The sequence below is a fragment of the Sesamum indicum genome, linkage group LG4 (genome assembly GCF_000512975.1).
Source record: "Sesamum indicum cultivar Zhongzhi No. 13 linkage group LG4, S_indicum_v1.0, whole genome shotgun sequence".
In the NCBI taxonomy this organism is placed as follows: Eukaryota; Viridiplantae; Streptophyta; class Magnoliopsida; order Lamiales; family Pedaliaceae; genus Sesamum; species Sesamum indicum.
Genome location: NC_026148.1, coordinates 12,016,622 through 12,032,249, shown reverse-complemented (window position 1 = coordinate 12,032,249; position 15,628 = coordinate 12,016,622). Strand labels below are relative to the sequence as shown.

At 33.9% G+C, this 15,628-nt stretch overlaps 2 protein-coding genes across 2 annotated transcripts; one reads left to right on the top strand and one right to left on the bottom strand.

Moving 5' to 3' along the window:
* LOC105160803 (alpha-galactosidase 3-like) lies at positions 4,327-10,801 on the top strand. Its single transcript, XM_011078293.2, has 15 exons — positions 4,327-4,967; positions 5,432-5,490; positions 6,491-6,547; positions 6,623-6,657; positions 6,969-7,072; positions 7,195-7,267; positions 7,630-7,688; positions 7,759-7,824; positions 7,947-8,030; positions 8,568-8,632; positions 8,722-8,804; positions 9,008-9,098; positions 9,278-9,336; positions 9,678-9,818; positions 10,280-10,801. The coding sequence occupies exons 1-15, from the start codon at positions 4,777-4,779 to the stop codon at positions 10,388-10,390; spliced, it is 1,278 nt and encodes a 425-aa protein (XP_011076595.1). The 5' UTR covers positions 4,327-4,776; the 3' UTR covers positions 10,391-10,801.
* Positions 11,245-15,007, bottom strand: LOC105160802 (NPL4-like protein 2). Its single transcript, XM_011078292.2, has 2 exons — positions 13,732-15,007; positions 11,245-11,819 (listed from the first exon to the last, which is right to left on the bottom strand). Exons 1-2 carry the CDS (start codon positions 14,710-14,712, stop codon positions 11,565-11,567), a joined length of 1,236 nt encoding a protein of 411 aa, XP_011076594.1. The 5' UTR covers positions 14,713-15,007; the 3' UTR covers positions 11,245-11,564.

Genomic DNA, 15,628 nt, shown 5'->3' with positions numbered 1-15,628 from the left:
TCATGAGCTCATATAAAGTCGAAACGGACAATACCTCGTGCAAATATCTAAAAAAATTCCAAAGAATATTTACAACAGTCATAAAAACTACAACAATCAAGCGGGCATTTTCTATACATATTAAACATCAGGACGTGTTCGCCACAATGTATATCTTTCAAGAATGCTAAATGTAAAAATATACAATTATTAGTAATTGAAAGGAAAATATAAATAATATTTTTGTAAGGCCTTTGGTTTATATTTATCTTTTAATTTGATGTGTTCTTAATCATGTAGAGGATAGAGTTCCATACACGATTCAAAGTATAAATGGGGGTTTTGTATTGGTTCAAAGATACTTATTTTACTTGTAAACGATGAGTTAGAAGGTTTGTTTGCTTATCAAATTTGATTCTTGACACTTAACACAGCTAATAATTATTAATTAGTGAAAAGTGCAGCTAAGATAATTATTTAATTATATATGTAGCCACGTACATGCCCTACCTACCAAACCCTTTTACTTTTCTTGTATTTTTTTTTCTTTTTCAGTGAAGATAAAATTCAAGATACAACAAAAAGATAAATATAATTGTGGGATATTTATATATTTATGATCCGCCGAATTATGGGATCAATCAATTTTTAATGTGTGAGATATTCTTCGATTTGATTGGAGCCTTATGAATTTGTGCTTAAAAAAAATTGTTAGAGAGAAGGCGATTATGTGGCTACATATATGCTTCTTGAAAAGACGCATCAGGGGGGGGGGGGGGGTTAGTCTTCATTGTAATAAATAGAAGATTCGTGCGATGGAGTGCCGTCTTATTTCTATTAAAAATAAAAAGTATAAAGACTTATAAAATACTTGAATTTTTCATCTGTAATCCATATAAAACATATATAATCAATAACATCAAATTAGAATATAATTGATTTTTTTTTAACCCACTCAACCATATTAAATAAGTAAAAGATTAAGATAAATACAACAAATTGTATTTTTATTTCATTTTATTACACAGTCCGATTGCAAGATCAAATAATTGCACATCCTCCTATGTAGTATAGCTGTCAGCAGTCCCAGAATTTGGAAACACCATTTCGTCTACGCAAACCGACTCATAATACTCTCTGGATATGGATTCCTATTTCGTTTTCACTCCCATTATTTAATCATTAATGACATGTTTCAAATAAATTTAAAATCATGACTTTAAATTTCAGAAAATATGTAATATTTATTTTATTTAATATGAATTATAACGAATATTTGTATGAACTGTATTTTATTTATCATTTTATTATAATATAATAGACAATTATAATCCGCATTTGTCGCGAAAAAAAAAAAAAAAATGAGTAGTCTTATTATCGCTAGAAATTGTATAAGACTCCAATAACATATCAACAAAAAGTGCCATTTTTTTTAATTAATGGCTTGTATCAGCATCACTAGAATTTTTATTAAAATCCAATTAAATATCAACAAAAGTGCCATTATTAAATTAATGGCATCGGACGAAATTTTATAAAAATCAAATTAAAATACATCGATATTGACTTGATCGTAGTATTTTTTTTTTTTCTTATAAATTGACGTTCCACTAATTTTCCTGACTTATTTACGACACATTAAAACTCCCAACTCCATAGGTATATTAAATATTATTTTTTAACACTATGTCACTATCCATTTACAAGACTACATATACAACAATCCGTTTCAGTAATTTTCTGTCTAGAAAACAAAATTTAGAAGTATTAGTTGTGTGGAGGATAATTTTTTTGTTCATTCCACTGCTCAAATTATCACACCATCGCTATGGAATGAGGTCATGTGTCCATCTCAAGCCCATAGTATGGAGGACTAATGATGTTGGCAAACATCTTTTTTGATGACAGACGAGAAGTTTGAACAACTTATACACTTCAAGGCGTCCTCTCCCTAATGAGGTGCCCTTTCATGTCAAATTCACGAGGCTTCTGTAAAATCACAGCAAACAATACCTTATGTGACGAAACACCAATCGAATCATAACTCACATCAAAAATTAATAAATCAAATTGTAATAATAATAAATCCCGACATGATTGTAATTTAACCACATATGTGTATATATATAATGATGTGATTAAAGATTAATTATTTAAATTGGAAGGATAGTAAACCACAACATGATTGTAATTTAAGCACATTATGATTTATGAGCATCTAAACCCCACACCACATTTTGACTCCCATAAATGGCCAATATTGGCCTGATTTTATTATTGATCCAAAAAAGTAAAACACCCATGATTTTATTTAAGTGTCAATTATATTTTGTCATCTGAATTATGACAATTTTTATATTTTGACATCTAATTTTTTTTTTTGTTAATTTACTATTTCAACTTTATAAAATTTTACACTTTGTCATTTATAATTATTTTTCAACTAAGTTTTTTTTGTCAAAACACATCAAATGCAATGTATATGTAATATTTAAGAATTATATGATGTGATATTTTTTACATATGCACAATATGTAATTTTTTTGGGCCAAAAAATCAAATAAAAAAAGGGTCATATATAAAAAATTATAAATTTCACAAAATTAAGATGGTAAATTGACATAAAAAAATTTAATAATAAAATATAAAAATACGTATAATTTGAATAGTAAAATATAATTTAGTCTGTATTTAATTGCATTATTGGCGGGGGAGTGAATCAGCAAGATTCATGTTTATCAACCTCCACCTCGATCTTGGGGAGCAGACAAAAATATCCTCGTCAGATTCCCAAAAATATCTGCACACCAACTGCGGCAATCAGTCTCCATATATGCAAATTATTTTATATCTTAACTTTTTATATAAAATAATAAAATTGTTTTTATTATAATTAGTTAAATACTCGTACTTTTGATGACATGATCCAATGAACAAAAATAAAATTTTACCACTTGAATCAAACTTCCAGACAAAATCTTGGTTGTTTGTATTTTTTTATTTTTAATTTTCAAATTTTGACACAATAATTAAAATAAAAATATACTTATTTATATGTATTTTTATTACAAATATATTTTTTTACACCTCAATATAAAAATATAATATCGTTAATTAATTCAAATATATTTTTATTTTGCCCGAAAACCTATACAAAATTGAGAATTATACTTTTTACTAAAAATTGAAAATGAAAACAAGAAAAACAAACAGGCCCACTTGTTTGGTTGATTCCAAATTTAAAGATTTTTTTTTCAAATGATTTCATTTTAATTGCATTGTGTTTTGTTAAATATTAATAGGTTTTTATTTTGATTTTTTTTAATTATTTTTTCAAATTCAAGTTTATCAAAACTTTAAAACACCAATTACATCAATATTTAATTCCAAAAGATCCAATAATTAATTTTTACTATGCTTTTGGATGAAATTATCAATACTATTTTTTTTCCATCATGAGTTCTTTGACTTATTGATATTCAATTTCAAAATTAGTTTTCTTTAAATTATATTTATTTTTTATTTTGTTGTAAAAAATCTAATTTCTGAAATTATTCATCTTTGTTTAGTTCATTCAACTGAAAAAAAAGAATTGTTTCTACTAAATAATTTGTTTTCCAAAATATTCAAAAAAATAAAACTTTTTGCCAAAATCTTTTTTTAATAAATAGGTAAGAGAATAATATTATATTAGTAAAGATAATTTTAATTGTTCAATTGAATGAACTAAACAAAAATAACTAAAAACTAAAAATTCAAAAAAAATTAAATTTTATGAAAATTTTATGTCACAAATAATACAAAAGAAAATTCATATCACAAGAAGATTAACGATAATTTTATCCGTAAATTGAGTAGAAGCACTAATATAATACAAAAAAATAATGAAATGATTGTTTTGAATTAAAAAATATTTAACAATTATGTATATATAAACAAAATTTATTTAAAATAAAATTGACAATATAATTTCTATAAACACAATTATAATGTTTGGATTCGTTTTCTAAGTATTTTGTTGTGTTTTGTGAAGATAGAGAGAAAAAAACAAAGATAAATAAGTATGTGTTAGAAATAGTATGTATGTTTGGATTTATTTTCGGAGATAATTTAAGAAATAAGTATTATATGTTTAATGTTGTGTTTTGAGAGACAAAAAAATACTATTTATTATCAAATCATGTCTTTTTATATATATTTATGTATATGTGTGTATATATATGTATGTATTTATGCTAAAACAGTTTGAACGATGATAAATATTGGGTATGTATTGACTTGTTTCGAAAATAATTTGGAAATGGAAACAAATAAATATAACAGAAATTAGAATAGAGAATTCAATTTGAGATACCTTATACCAAGCATTGGCTCGTCGTTGGTAAAGAGAGCCAAGAACATGCATGCGTTGGCAGAATCCTGTGCAGTTCGATGCAAATGAAGGTGGCAAGATCCAATCAAATATTCCGCTACTGAGTAAGAACTGGGGTCCAACAATCACTCCAAAACTGGATTATTCGGCCAAGAAAATCCCCAATTCACCCCACCAAAAGGCATTTGATCAAGGGCAGCAACAACAACCAATTGAATATTGTGCGTCTGAGTAAGAAATGGGGTCCAACAATTCTGCACAGGGAAAAGAATGCTTTGTTAATTGCTATAAAGAAGTATTACCCTGCACTTTTCTTGACCCATCCCTCTTCTTCTCCCTTGAGCAACAATATTTACTCAAATTCTTGGGCTTCTATCTCTAATTAGAGAAAACTGAGGAGAGAGAAAGTTTGGTTTACTTCAGTAATGGCGAAGATTAGCAATATGCTTATAGGAATTCTTTATGTACACGTTATTTCAGTGGTGGTCACTGCTAGGGTGCTGCCGTTGCATCCTTACTTGAACAGCCAAGAAACACCCATTACCAATATCTTTGATACTTCAAAATATGGAATTTTGCAGCTGGGCAATGGGTTGGCAAAAACTCCTCAGATGGGGTAACAAGATTTTACCTTTTTCTTGCCCTTCGCTTTCTGCTGTTTTTGAGTTCTTCTGTTTTTTGAATTCTTTGTTGTGGGTTTTCTCCTGCTTGGTGATGTTGAGTCCAACAAAGTTCTTGACTTCTATCTGATTGCTTGTGGAGTAGGAAAAGGGGCTTGAGTTTTCCTGTTCTCGTTTCCGGGTTCTGATTCTGGCACTATTTTTGTTTTTATTTTATCTTTTAAGGCAATTTTGTCTTCTGGACTGGGAAAAGAAATCAGATTGTAGTCAAGAATGGTATCTTTAGTTAACTGAAAATTGGGGGACTGTTTTGAAGCATATTCGTTTTCAGTTGGCTTTCAGATTCTCGACATGCATATTTGATTTTTCATTATGTTGATTAGTTGGAGTTCAGATCATTCTTGCTTCGATAGTTCATGTTTCACTTATGAATGGCTTATTTGATTGTCTTGTGGAGCAGATGGAATAGCTGGAACTTTTTTGCCTGTGATATCAGTGAAGATGTTATCAAGGAAACAGGTAGCGCTTCCCCTTTGTTTCAGTTCATCTTCTAAGTTGCGGAATTTGCTGTACTATGTTTCTGTTATATAAGCAATCTTTATCCGAAGTCGAAATTCTTGAAAAAGATTAGAGTATGTTTAATTTTCTGTCTGAGGAATGAATTTTACAAGGACTTTTGTTTAAAACGGGTTCTAATGGACAAGGTGAAATTTATCTCTCTTGAGCATAGGTTCTATGTCTCAACTCTCTTGAAACTTTGGACCTGATCTAGGTGTACTTTGGGCTAGTTACCAAAAATAACATGTCGTCGGAGATACTTTTACCTTCTGCTTCTAATAACTGTAAAAACAATGCTTTTACAAAATGCTGTATCCTTACTAGAGATTGCTTTTACACAAGTGGGGTAGGCATGCATCAGCGAGCGCCATAACATGATGATTCTCATGCCTGGGGTAATCCCCGGATGCCCTTTATTGCCTACTTGGAACACTTTACTCCTAAGATCTTCACTGATGAATACTGAATAGGATGCAGATCTTGATGAAGCTAAAGTGAACCAGACTTAGTAAATAATCCGGATAACGAAAAAGTGAAGATACTGTAAGAACAGATCAACCATATGGGAGATAGCCTATAAGTCTTATTTTTAATTTTACAATTCAAGATTATATTAAGAAATGGTAAGAATTCCACAAGGGTAACCAGTTAACTTATTCGTATTAGAATATGGAAATTGATGGTAATACATCCATGTGCCAGCAATACCTTCTCGAAAAGTTCATGTGTGATTCACCTTCCATCTAACCTGCTTAGAAGCGACAGCTAGTTGCTGAATTATAGTTGTCTCACATATTAGTTAATACCCTGTTGTATCATTTAGTGTTATTTAGTTTTGCTGCATATTTCCTGCCCTTGAAACTGTAGCCTATTCTGTTTGATGTTTTTGTTTCCTACTTAAAAGCTAACGCTTCTGAGGTTTCCAATGAATATTCTGACCTTTCTTTGCACTTCTTAACAGCTGATGCACTTGTTTCTACTGGCTTGGCCAAGTTAGGCTATATTTACGTGAATATCGGTAATCAACTATTATGTTACTGGTTTGTGTTAGTTGTTTGTCCCGCTCTTATTAACTCAATGTCGTGAAATGCAGATGACTGCTGGTCTGAACCGCAACGGGATCCGAAGGTAAATAAACATCGCGAAAACTCTCTGGTTCTTGTAGTGCTTTCTATACTTGGTCATGTTAATTACCATGACCTGTCTACAATGAGAAAGCTTTATCTTGAATGTAAAAGTTCTGATTTTAGAATTTATTACTCTTATTACCATTCTATTAATGAGGAATTGTTGAAGGAGTATATGTCTCTCAACAATTTATGAAAACAATTGTACAGCATCCCCTGAAAAAAATTGGCTTGCCATCTGTATATCATATGTGATGCAAGTTTTGAGTTTTCCATTATGCTTATTCATACTTAAAATCTGGCAATATGCAGGGTCAACTTGTTCCTGATCCACAAACTTTTCCATCGGGAATTAAGGCTCTTGCTGATTATGTGCATTCAAAGGGCCTAAAGCTAGGAATATACTCAGACGCAGGGTAGGAGAAACTCATTAACATCTGGATCCAATTAAGCATTGGCTACACTTTATTCCATTAGGTGGTGATGTTTCTATTCTTTCTTCTCCTATCTGATTCATAAATTAAAAAAATTTTCACAGGGCTTTCACTTGCCAAGTTCGACCTGGATCACTTTTTCATGAATCTGATGATGCAGAACTCTTCGCATCTTGGGTGAGTTGGTGTTTTGTCTTTAATAAATTTTGTTGTCTACTTGTCGGTGTCAACTCGTGTTTTATCATTTCATTTGTTAATTTGTTATGCTGTAGTTGAGGGGGGTGCTATTGCATTGTTACCTTTAGCTCAATTTATGTTTAACTTGGGGTCTCTACAAAAGAGCAAGTTACTGGTGCACTTCATTTCAAATAGACTTTCTTTGTGAATTTTTTTAGTGGAATTTTGTCTAGATTTGGCTTATTAACAAATAAAATCGTTTTGTGCTTCATAAATTTCATGTTGTTGTCTTTTTTGTCAATTCGTATTTGTTGCTCAAGTCCTCTTTATACCATGTTTCATAAATATTTTTGTTCATCTAGGGAGTTGATTACTTGAAGTATGACAATTGTTTCAATTTGGGCATTGACCCAGAGACAAGGTGAGTATCTAAATTTAATTTAGTGTCTTGGTATCAATATCTTGGTCTAACTGTGGATGCATGATTTTAGGTATCCTCCAATGCGCGATGCCCTGAATGCAACTGGGCGTACCATATTCTATTCACTTTGTGAATGGTATACTCTACATACTTTGAAACCCCCTATTTTCTTTCAACGATCCCCCTCCAGATTTCCTATCTTGAAGTCTTAATTGCCATACTAAATGTGCACCTTGGCTGTGTTAATAAAATTGGCAGGGGTGTGCATGACCCGGCCTTATGGGCAGGCAAAGTTGGAAACAGCTGGCGAACGACAGATGACATTAATGATTCATGGGCAAGGTTTGACCTGAGCTCTTACGTTGGGCTTACATGGAATAAAAGTTGTCCACCAGTGTGTCTAAAACTAACTATTCTGTTTTTACTCACTGAAAAACATATTCTTCTCCCCTAAACAAACTAATAACCACCATTGCCCGAATGTGCATGTCTCATGTTCAACCCAGGATCACCTGAATGATGCGTCTATAACTCTAGTACTGAACTTAAACTCCTGTAAGCCATGAAGGTTATAATCCGCGGATAAAAGATCATGTGAACAGATTCCTGGTATCACTGCAATAACATGTAGCCTTCATCTTTCTGCAGCTTTTCTCAATGGTTACTGTTCACCTATATCTTGCAAACAATTTAAGATAGAACATTGAGGAAAAATTAACAAGATGAGGGGAAAAAAAAATGTGAAAGATACATGGAGACACTGGGGGTTTGATGCTTCCTCATTTATTGTTTAAGGTTAAGTTATATTACCAAATACCACATTGGCATATTGAATACAAAATGTTGTACTAATGTGCTGCTGTTAACCTTTTGGTTTAGCATGACGACAATTGCTGATCTCAACGATAAGTGGGCAGCCTTTGCAGGCCCTGGTGGATGGAATGGTAGGAATACAATCTTTGTGATGTAGAACTCAGTCTAAAGATTCTCTTGGTAAAAAATTTTCCTGATGAACTTTGATGCTTTTTGGCAGACCCCGATATGTTAGAAGTTGGAAATGGTGGCATGAGCTACCATGAGTATCGAGCACATTTCAGCATTTGGGCTCTGATGAAGGTGCTCTTTTTTATACTCTGTCAATGAATTTTGATTTCACATTTAGTTCCTAGGCTCTAACATTTCCTCCCAATTTTAATTTTCCTTTTTTGTTTCTTTTTCCTGAAAATATTATCCGTTAGACGCAATCCTGTGACCATATGCACAAAAGAATATAAGCTTTTTCTGGTCATTATGAACTTATATTTTTCTTTGTGTTTCAGGCTCCACTTTTAATTGGTTGTGATGTTAGAAATATGACTCAAGAAACATTTGAAATTCTTAGCAATGAGGAGGTTATTGCTGTAAACCAAGGTAAGCTACTTTATTATTCCTCCGCAGCTCTCTCTGGCGGACATGATATGAATGCATGTGGATCTGGATTTTTAGTTGTTCTTATCTATGCTTTGCATTTTTATCTCCATTTACATCATTGAAATATAATTTCGTCCCCTTTCTTTGGCATAGCAAGTGACACACTACTCTGCTTGCAGATCCACTTGGAGTTCAAGGAAGGAAAGTCTATTCCTATGGCCCTGATGGTTGTTATCAAGTATGTGATTCTGGATCCTCTGTTAGACTTCTTTTTTGTTATCCACTTTAGCTTTTAAGCTGGAAGAGTAGGCTATGTATTCCTTCTTACATTTTAATCTTTCACTACAGCCTCCAACGTCATATGCTCATCGAAACAGACAGCACAATTAATTGTCTTTTACAAGGACTTGTTACTTTTGATTTCTTCAATATTTTTCTTAGTTACTGAAATTTAATGAATGAAGAAGGCTTCAAATCTTAATTCTATCTACTTAACATTGTAATGTTTTGAGTTGCTTTTCACCGGATAATTTGGCTTTCTTGGACTGGTACATATTCTGACTTTCAAATTTGTTTCAGGTTTGGGCAGGCCCACTTTCTGGCCAACGTTTGGCTGTTGTTCTTTGGAACAGAGGCTCTAAACCTGCCACCATAACGGCTAAATGGGCTTCACTTGGAATCGAGTCTTCCACCAGTGTCTCCATTAAGGATTTGTGGAAGGTAAGTAGATACTCTCTAATAGGGCGTAAGTAGAGCATTTCGTGTTGACATTTGCTCATTTCAATGTTTCAAATTTTTTCTGGTATGTAGGAATGTCATTATCTCTAGAGAAAAAGGGTTTAAACATTGTACATGGTTTCAATTCTCATCAATTAGAGTTCTCTATCCTTGAACGTGAATGATTTCAAATTTGTTGGGGCCCTTGATCGAAATTCTTTCTTGCTACTGTCTGCGGCTTTTTATGACCCCTTTTGAGTATCTTATGCTTTTCCATAAGTTTGTGAAACTCTGGATTTTACAATGTAAAAACACCGCATTAATGAGAATTCATCTGATTTTGAGTACTTTTGCAGCTGGGTTGCAATGGCTTCTCATTTGATATCGCTTCTCTAAATAATCATACTGAATTTGTGACCTCATAAACCTCATGCTGATAGTACTTCTTATCATGTTTATTGCAGCACAAATGTGTGACAGAGAACAAAGTGGCCTCATTCAGTGCTCGAGTTGATCCTCATGCCTGTGAGATGTACATATTCTCTCCATTAGCCGTTGCTCGCTCTGCAAGTTAATTGAGCACCAATACGAGCTTGATATAATAGGTCTGGCCGGATGGTGTTGTTAGTTGTATTTGATATGCAGAGGTGTGGTTGGGTTTTTACTCTCTCATTCATCATTGATGCTGTATTCTGTCGTTCCTGGCTGCTGCTGTATTAGCTTCTTGTGGGAGTTCAGCAGACTTGTAGCTGAGTTATGGTATTCTGAATAAGCAATTAGATGCCACGGAGAAGTCCTTGAATTTGAAGTTTTCTGTCTGTTCTTGTATGATATGCGGTTGGTTGAACATTGTAATGCCATCTCAGTATCTATCTGGTGTCTGAGTCTGTGCAGGAAGGTTCTGTATTATAGTTTTGAATTCTGAAATGAGATGTTTCGGCGTAAACAGTTGTTAATAGTTGCTGGAATGAGTAGTTATTCGAGCACTCACTGTCTTTTGTTAATAGTTGCTGGAATGAGTAGTTATTCGAGCACTCACTGTCTTTTACTCTCCGAGATACCGAGGGAGGAACAAAGTGAAATGCATAAAAGAGTTGTCTTGATAACCACAATTCGTAATTACAGGAAAAGCAAAATAAAACAAACCTAAAAATTTGAAATCATTATGAAACTAATGAATACAATCTCTCAAGAAATGAAAGTTTTTTTTACCAATTTGAGTCTTATCTTTAGACCTTATTACAGCCCGAGTGGTAAAAATGACACAACCAAGGATTTTCACTTCAAGTCAGATATACTAGTGCTGTGGTTTGGTCTTATCAATCAGTAGCCACTGCTTACAAGTAATGGATCGCTTATTGCTGAACCTCTGATTGCATGGTAATTTGGAATTCGGTACTAAAAAGGAACTTGACATATTGGAACTGTATTAAAGCCCACCAGAACTAGAGAGAATTAAACTGAAAATCCGAATCAAATTGTGAAAAGGTGAATGAAGAACTTAATGTCAGGCCAAATACTAAAGGCAGGAGAACCAACTATAATAGATACAAAGTGAAGAAATCACATTTAACCAAAGGAAAGCACTATAACATTGGGGTTTATGGATTTTATAGATGAACCCGCTGCAGATTAGCATCCATTAAGGTTTCAGACGAGATTGCATTAATTGAAAGATCTTTGGCCTCTTATCAGCTGCAACCATAGAGTGAACCCCGTTGACTCTTAAGGCATATCATCTTGTCCACATCAAGAAGCACTGGCTAAGGACTCGATTAGCAGCTGGTATCCTTCAGGGACTGTAGCCTGTGTCTGTACGCATCCTGCCAATGCTGGAACATCAGCATTAATGTCTAGAAACCTGGCAAGCAAGAGCAGCAGATGGAAATCAGAAATTCGCTTTACGAAGGGTAGACCCTTTGCCCGATCCAAATGATTCTTTAATGCCTTCATTGTAACTGGGGATTTCCTGTTCTCGATGGGAAATGTCGATGAAAGCGGGCCCTGGATTTACAAAAATTCACATAAGAGATTGAAGATGTTACAATTATGCATAAGAACACATAATTAAAACCATGTAGATCCAAGATAAACCATGAAAAAACAAATAGCGCAAAAACATCTCAACAAGAACATCTTAAAAAAAACAACAAGAATAAAGCAAAACCAAGAACCAACGAAATGGAAGAAAACAAGAATAAAAGTTAATAGCAGCTATTTATGGTTTGTAAACATTATAGGCCAGATCTAGATGCATAAATCCACTTCTTCAGAAGTAATGTACAGGCAAAACTGCAAAATCAAGGTTACACTATAAAGCATGAGCTCCATAACCCAAGTCAAGGTCAAAAAAGTTTCCCTTACAATGAAGATTCTCAATAGTCATAGCACAAGCATGGTATATGAAGTAGAGATAGGCCTTTAGCAACTGTAACCTTTATTACCCGATATTGATCATACTGGAATGTGAAAAAGGTTCTAAGTCTTTTTAATTAAACACCACGGTTTAAGTGCATTAATCATTTTTTGCTGCAAAAAAGAAAATAGACTTACAAAAGAAGTAAACTGCAACAATCTCTTGCATAAATATTTCAGCTTAGTAGATAAAGGAGAAGACTAATAAATTCAATGGAAAAGCGTAAGTTAAGAACATGTAAGGTCTCCAAAAAAGGTTGTAATCAGAGTTGTTCATTACAAGATGGAAAGAAGAAAAGAGGCTGAACCACAATGAAATCAAAGAAATTATTTCGAGATTCACTAAGACAATCTGGAAGGCATGAGGCAGCAGACACTCATAAATGCAAGATTTATATGAGTACCAAACTCTTTGATGATAGACAAATTCAAAATTGGTGGGACATCTGAAACTTCCAGCATACAGTGAACACTACCATCAACTGTGCCTAAATTTAATCTCTATAGTCATTGGTCAGTGTACAATATATAGTCGTACGAGGCTAGTTAAATCACTCTCCTTCTGCCTCAGCTCATGCAACCCAAACATTTTCATAATTTCCCAAATACTTTTATAATTTATTACCTGAATAGGTTGCCAGCCATATAAAAGAAGTAATAACCATAGGACTTATGCAACATAAGAAACTCAGAATCAACTGAAGGCCAATATAACCAAACACAAACCATGATACAACATGCATGAAATACTATATTCTATAACGTTAACTCTCATTAAAAGATCTATCCAATGGAGACTAGGTAACAGAATATAGATTTATACTATATTCAGAGCACCAATCTAAAATTCCAATGCAAAGAGCGAGGCAAATTCCCGCTGCAGCAGCCAGCAGCATTCTTCACTGAGGTCATAGCATTTCAGAGGGGATGGCTAGAATGCAAGTTCTTACATCTGGGACTCCAGATGACATGGTGAATATTTTTCTATAATCAGTAAAAATGTCTAAAAGTATGTAAAAGAGATCATTTCGGCAACCATGATGGCTGCAGTTTTCACATTTCACGATCAAAATATCCTACTACATGAGAATCATTGCGAGATCAGGATTAAACTGGAACCCTAGATATTCTTGTTCTTTGCACAACAGGCTAGAAGCTTCCCTAACATAAACTTTTTTCAAGTAAAGATTGCTAAGCAAAAATCCAAATTCGTCCACTTCTCTTATCATGTTAACTAATTCTTACTATCACTGTGGTCTACGTGACATTCTCTTTTATATTTTCTTTAACTTTCACTTTAAGCATTATTAATTTCCTTTTACATTACAAAATGAAATATATGAAATACATTGGGATTTGGGAGAAGCACGGCAATATTTTCTCATCAGAAAGCCAGTTCATTGTAGAAAGATGAACCCCATGTAAAAGCTAACTCTTGACTAAATGGAACTAAAAGGTAAATATTTCTAAAAATCTCAAGCGGGACAGATGTCTTCCTTACCTGGTGATCAAAAATCTTCACAACCACTAAGAAGAAATCATTGTCCACTTCCCTTGTATCCTTCCCTCCAACCACTACATCTTTCGTCATCCTTGACAACTTGGGATCAATTTCCTCCTGGATATCCCGCTCAAACCACCCTTCCTTAAACAACCGAACACACATGTCGCTCATCTGAAAAGCCTCAAAATGTACATCTGCTCCCCCATCCTCATTCACCTCTAGTTTCACCACGGCAGTCACCCACTCTTTCAAGTCCCCCTCTGCGTGCAGCTCAACTGCCTGCAAAATCTCTGCATTTGACATTGTGTAATCCTTCTTGTCCTGACTGATAGTCTGGGTAAATATAAACCCCACCTTTCTCATTCCCAATCCCAACGCAATGGCCTCAACCAACTTCTCCTCATCAGGATCCCTTAGAAGTATCAGATTCTCCTCTGTTCCCTGTTGGGGCGGCTCATATATAAAATCCACCTCCACTTTCCCCTCCTCCGACACTGTTCCATACATAAAACCCCCACGCTTCACAGCAAAAGCCAAAGTCTCATTCACATAATGCTGGAAGGCATTCGCAGCATCACGATCAAAGGACACAAGCTCACAATGCGGGTTCTCCTGCCGCGTAATTCTCATTTGCTTCGCAATTAAGTCATCCATGGTCATCTTCTTACCAAACGAACCCGCGGGGTGAAAAGCTGGGCCTGCAACAGTGCGCTCGCCTTCGTAAGCTAAAAATATAATCGAGCCATGGGCAATATTAAGGGAAGAGATCAACGTATTCGGGTCGGACATATCGGTGAACTGGGTCAAATCATTTGGGGTTTTCGCTAGGAGTAAATTTTGGTTCGTGGAGAGGATTTGGGCGTGAACAGGAACTCGGAGCTGGGACTCGATCTCCGACTTGAGTTTGGCGACGGTGGCTACGGGATTTTCAATTGAAACCCGCTCCAAACCATCGCGGCTCCGGATTCTGATCATCATCTTTGTTGAACTATACAAATGTGGACTGATCTTCTAGGAATATGAACAAACAGTTGGTGGGCGGCGGTCCAACAAACTGTATCTATAAGACTAAACAAGAAATCTAGAGATAAATTACTGCACGGAGAGTAAACTGATTGGCCCGCAAGATCTTTTCGGAGCGAAGGTAGATTGCAGAAAATAGGAGAGGAAGATGCTGAGGATGAGAAGAATCTTAGAAGAGAGTAGAGTCCTACTAGAGTACAACCGGCAATTCTATTTTTCTGTTTTCCCTCTTTTATTTTGGGGGTTTCTTTTCTATTTAATTTTATTAAGACAGGCAAATGATCGGATTCCAACCCTAATTTGAAGTTGAATAATCCTACTTTTTGACAATTAGGTCATAGATTTGTGTCTTATCAAATAATTGGATCTTTATTCTATTTTATATGAATTTGTTCTATTATTATATAATTTAATTGGTATTGATTATTACGGATATCTTCATAATGATTATCATTTCCTTCAACCAAAAAAATATAACAAAATTGATGAAGTCTAGTGAATTTCTGTTAATTTAAAAAATTTCAACTAATCAAAATTTTTATGACTCGCAATTTATAATGTAACAAGTAATTAAACAGTTGTTTAAAATGGTATTAATAAAATTTAATAATATGTAACAATAATATTACTAATAGAGAATTATTCTTAATGTTGTCACAACGCCATATATCAATAATAGACGAGAAGGTTGAATGACTTACAAATTTTACGGCCACCTCTTCCTAGCAAAGTGCTTATTGAGGATAAAATCATGAAGATCATATGAAATTAGAAAGGACAATACGTTGCGGAATGAGATGCTCATCACATCACACACTGCATCATTTAGTTTCGCATGTGAGAACAACTTGAAATGTCAGAAATGCATATC

What these genes read in the sequence shown, in the direction of transcription:
- LOC105160803 (XM_011078293.2), top strand. Translation starts at nt 4,777, where the DNA reads ATGGCGAAGATTAGCAATATGCTTATAGGAATTCTTTATGTACACGTT. An exon ending in CAGAACTCTTCGCATCTTGG is followed by an intron (nt 7,268 to 7,629) that starts GTGAGTTGGTGT and finishes TTGTTCATCTAG; the next exon opens with GGAGTTGATTACTTGAAGTA. An exon ending in CCATTAAGGATTTGTGGAAG is followed by an intron (nt 9,819 to 10,279) that starts GTAAGTAGATAC and finishes TGTTTATTGCAG; the next exon opens with CACAAATGTGTGACAGAGAA.
- LOC105160802 (XM_011078292.2), bottom strand. Translation starts at nt 14,712, where the DNA reads ATGATGATCAGAATCCGGAGCCGCGATGGTTTGGAGCGGGTTTCAATT. An exon ending in TGAAGATTTTTGATCACCAG is followed by an intron (nt 11,820 to 13,731) that starts GTAAGGAAGACA and finishes TTGTAAATCCAG; the next exon opens with GGCCCGCTTTCATCGACATT.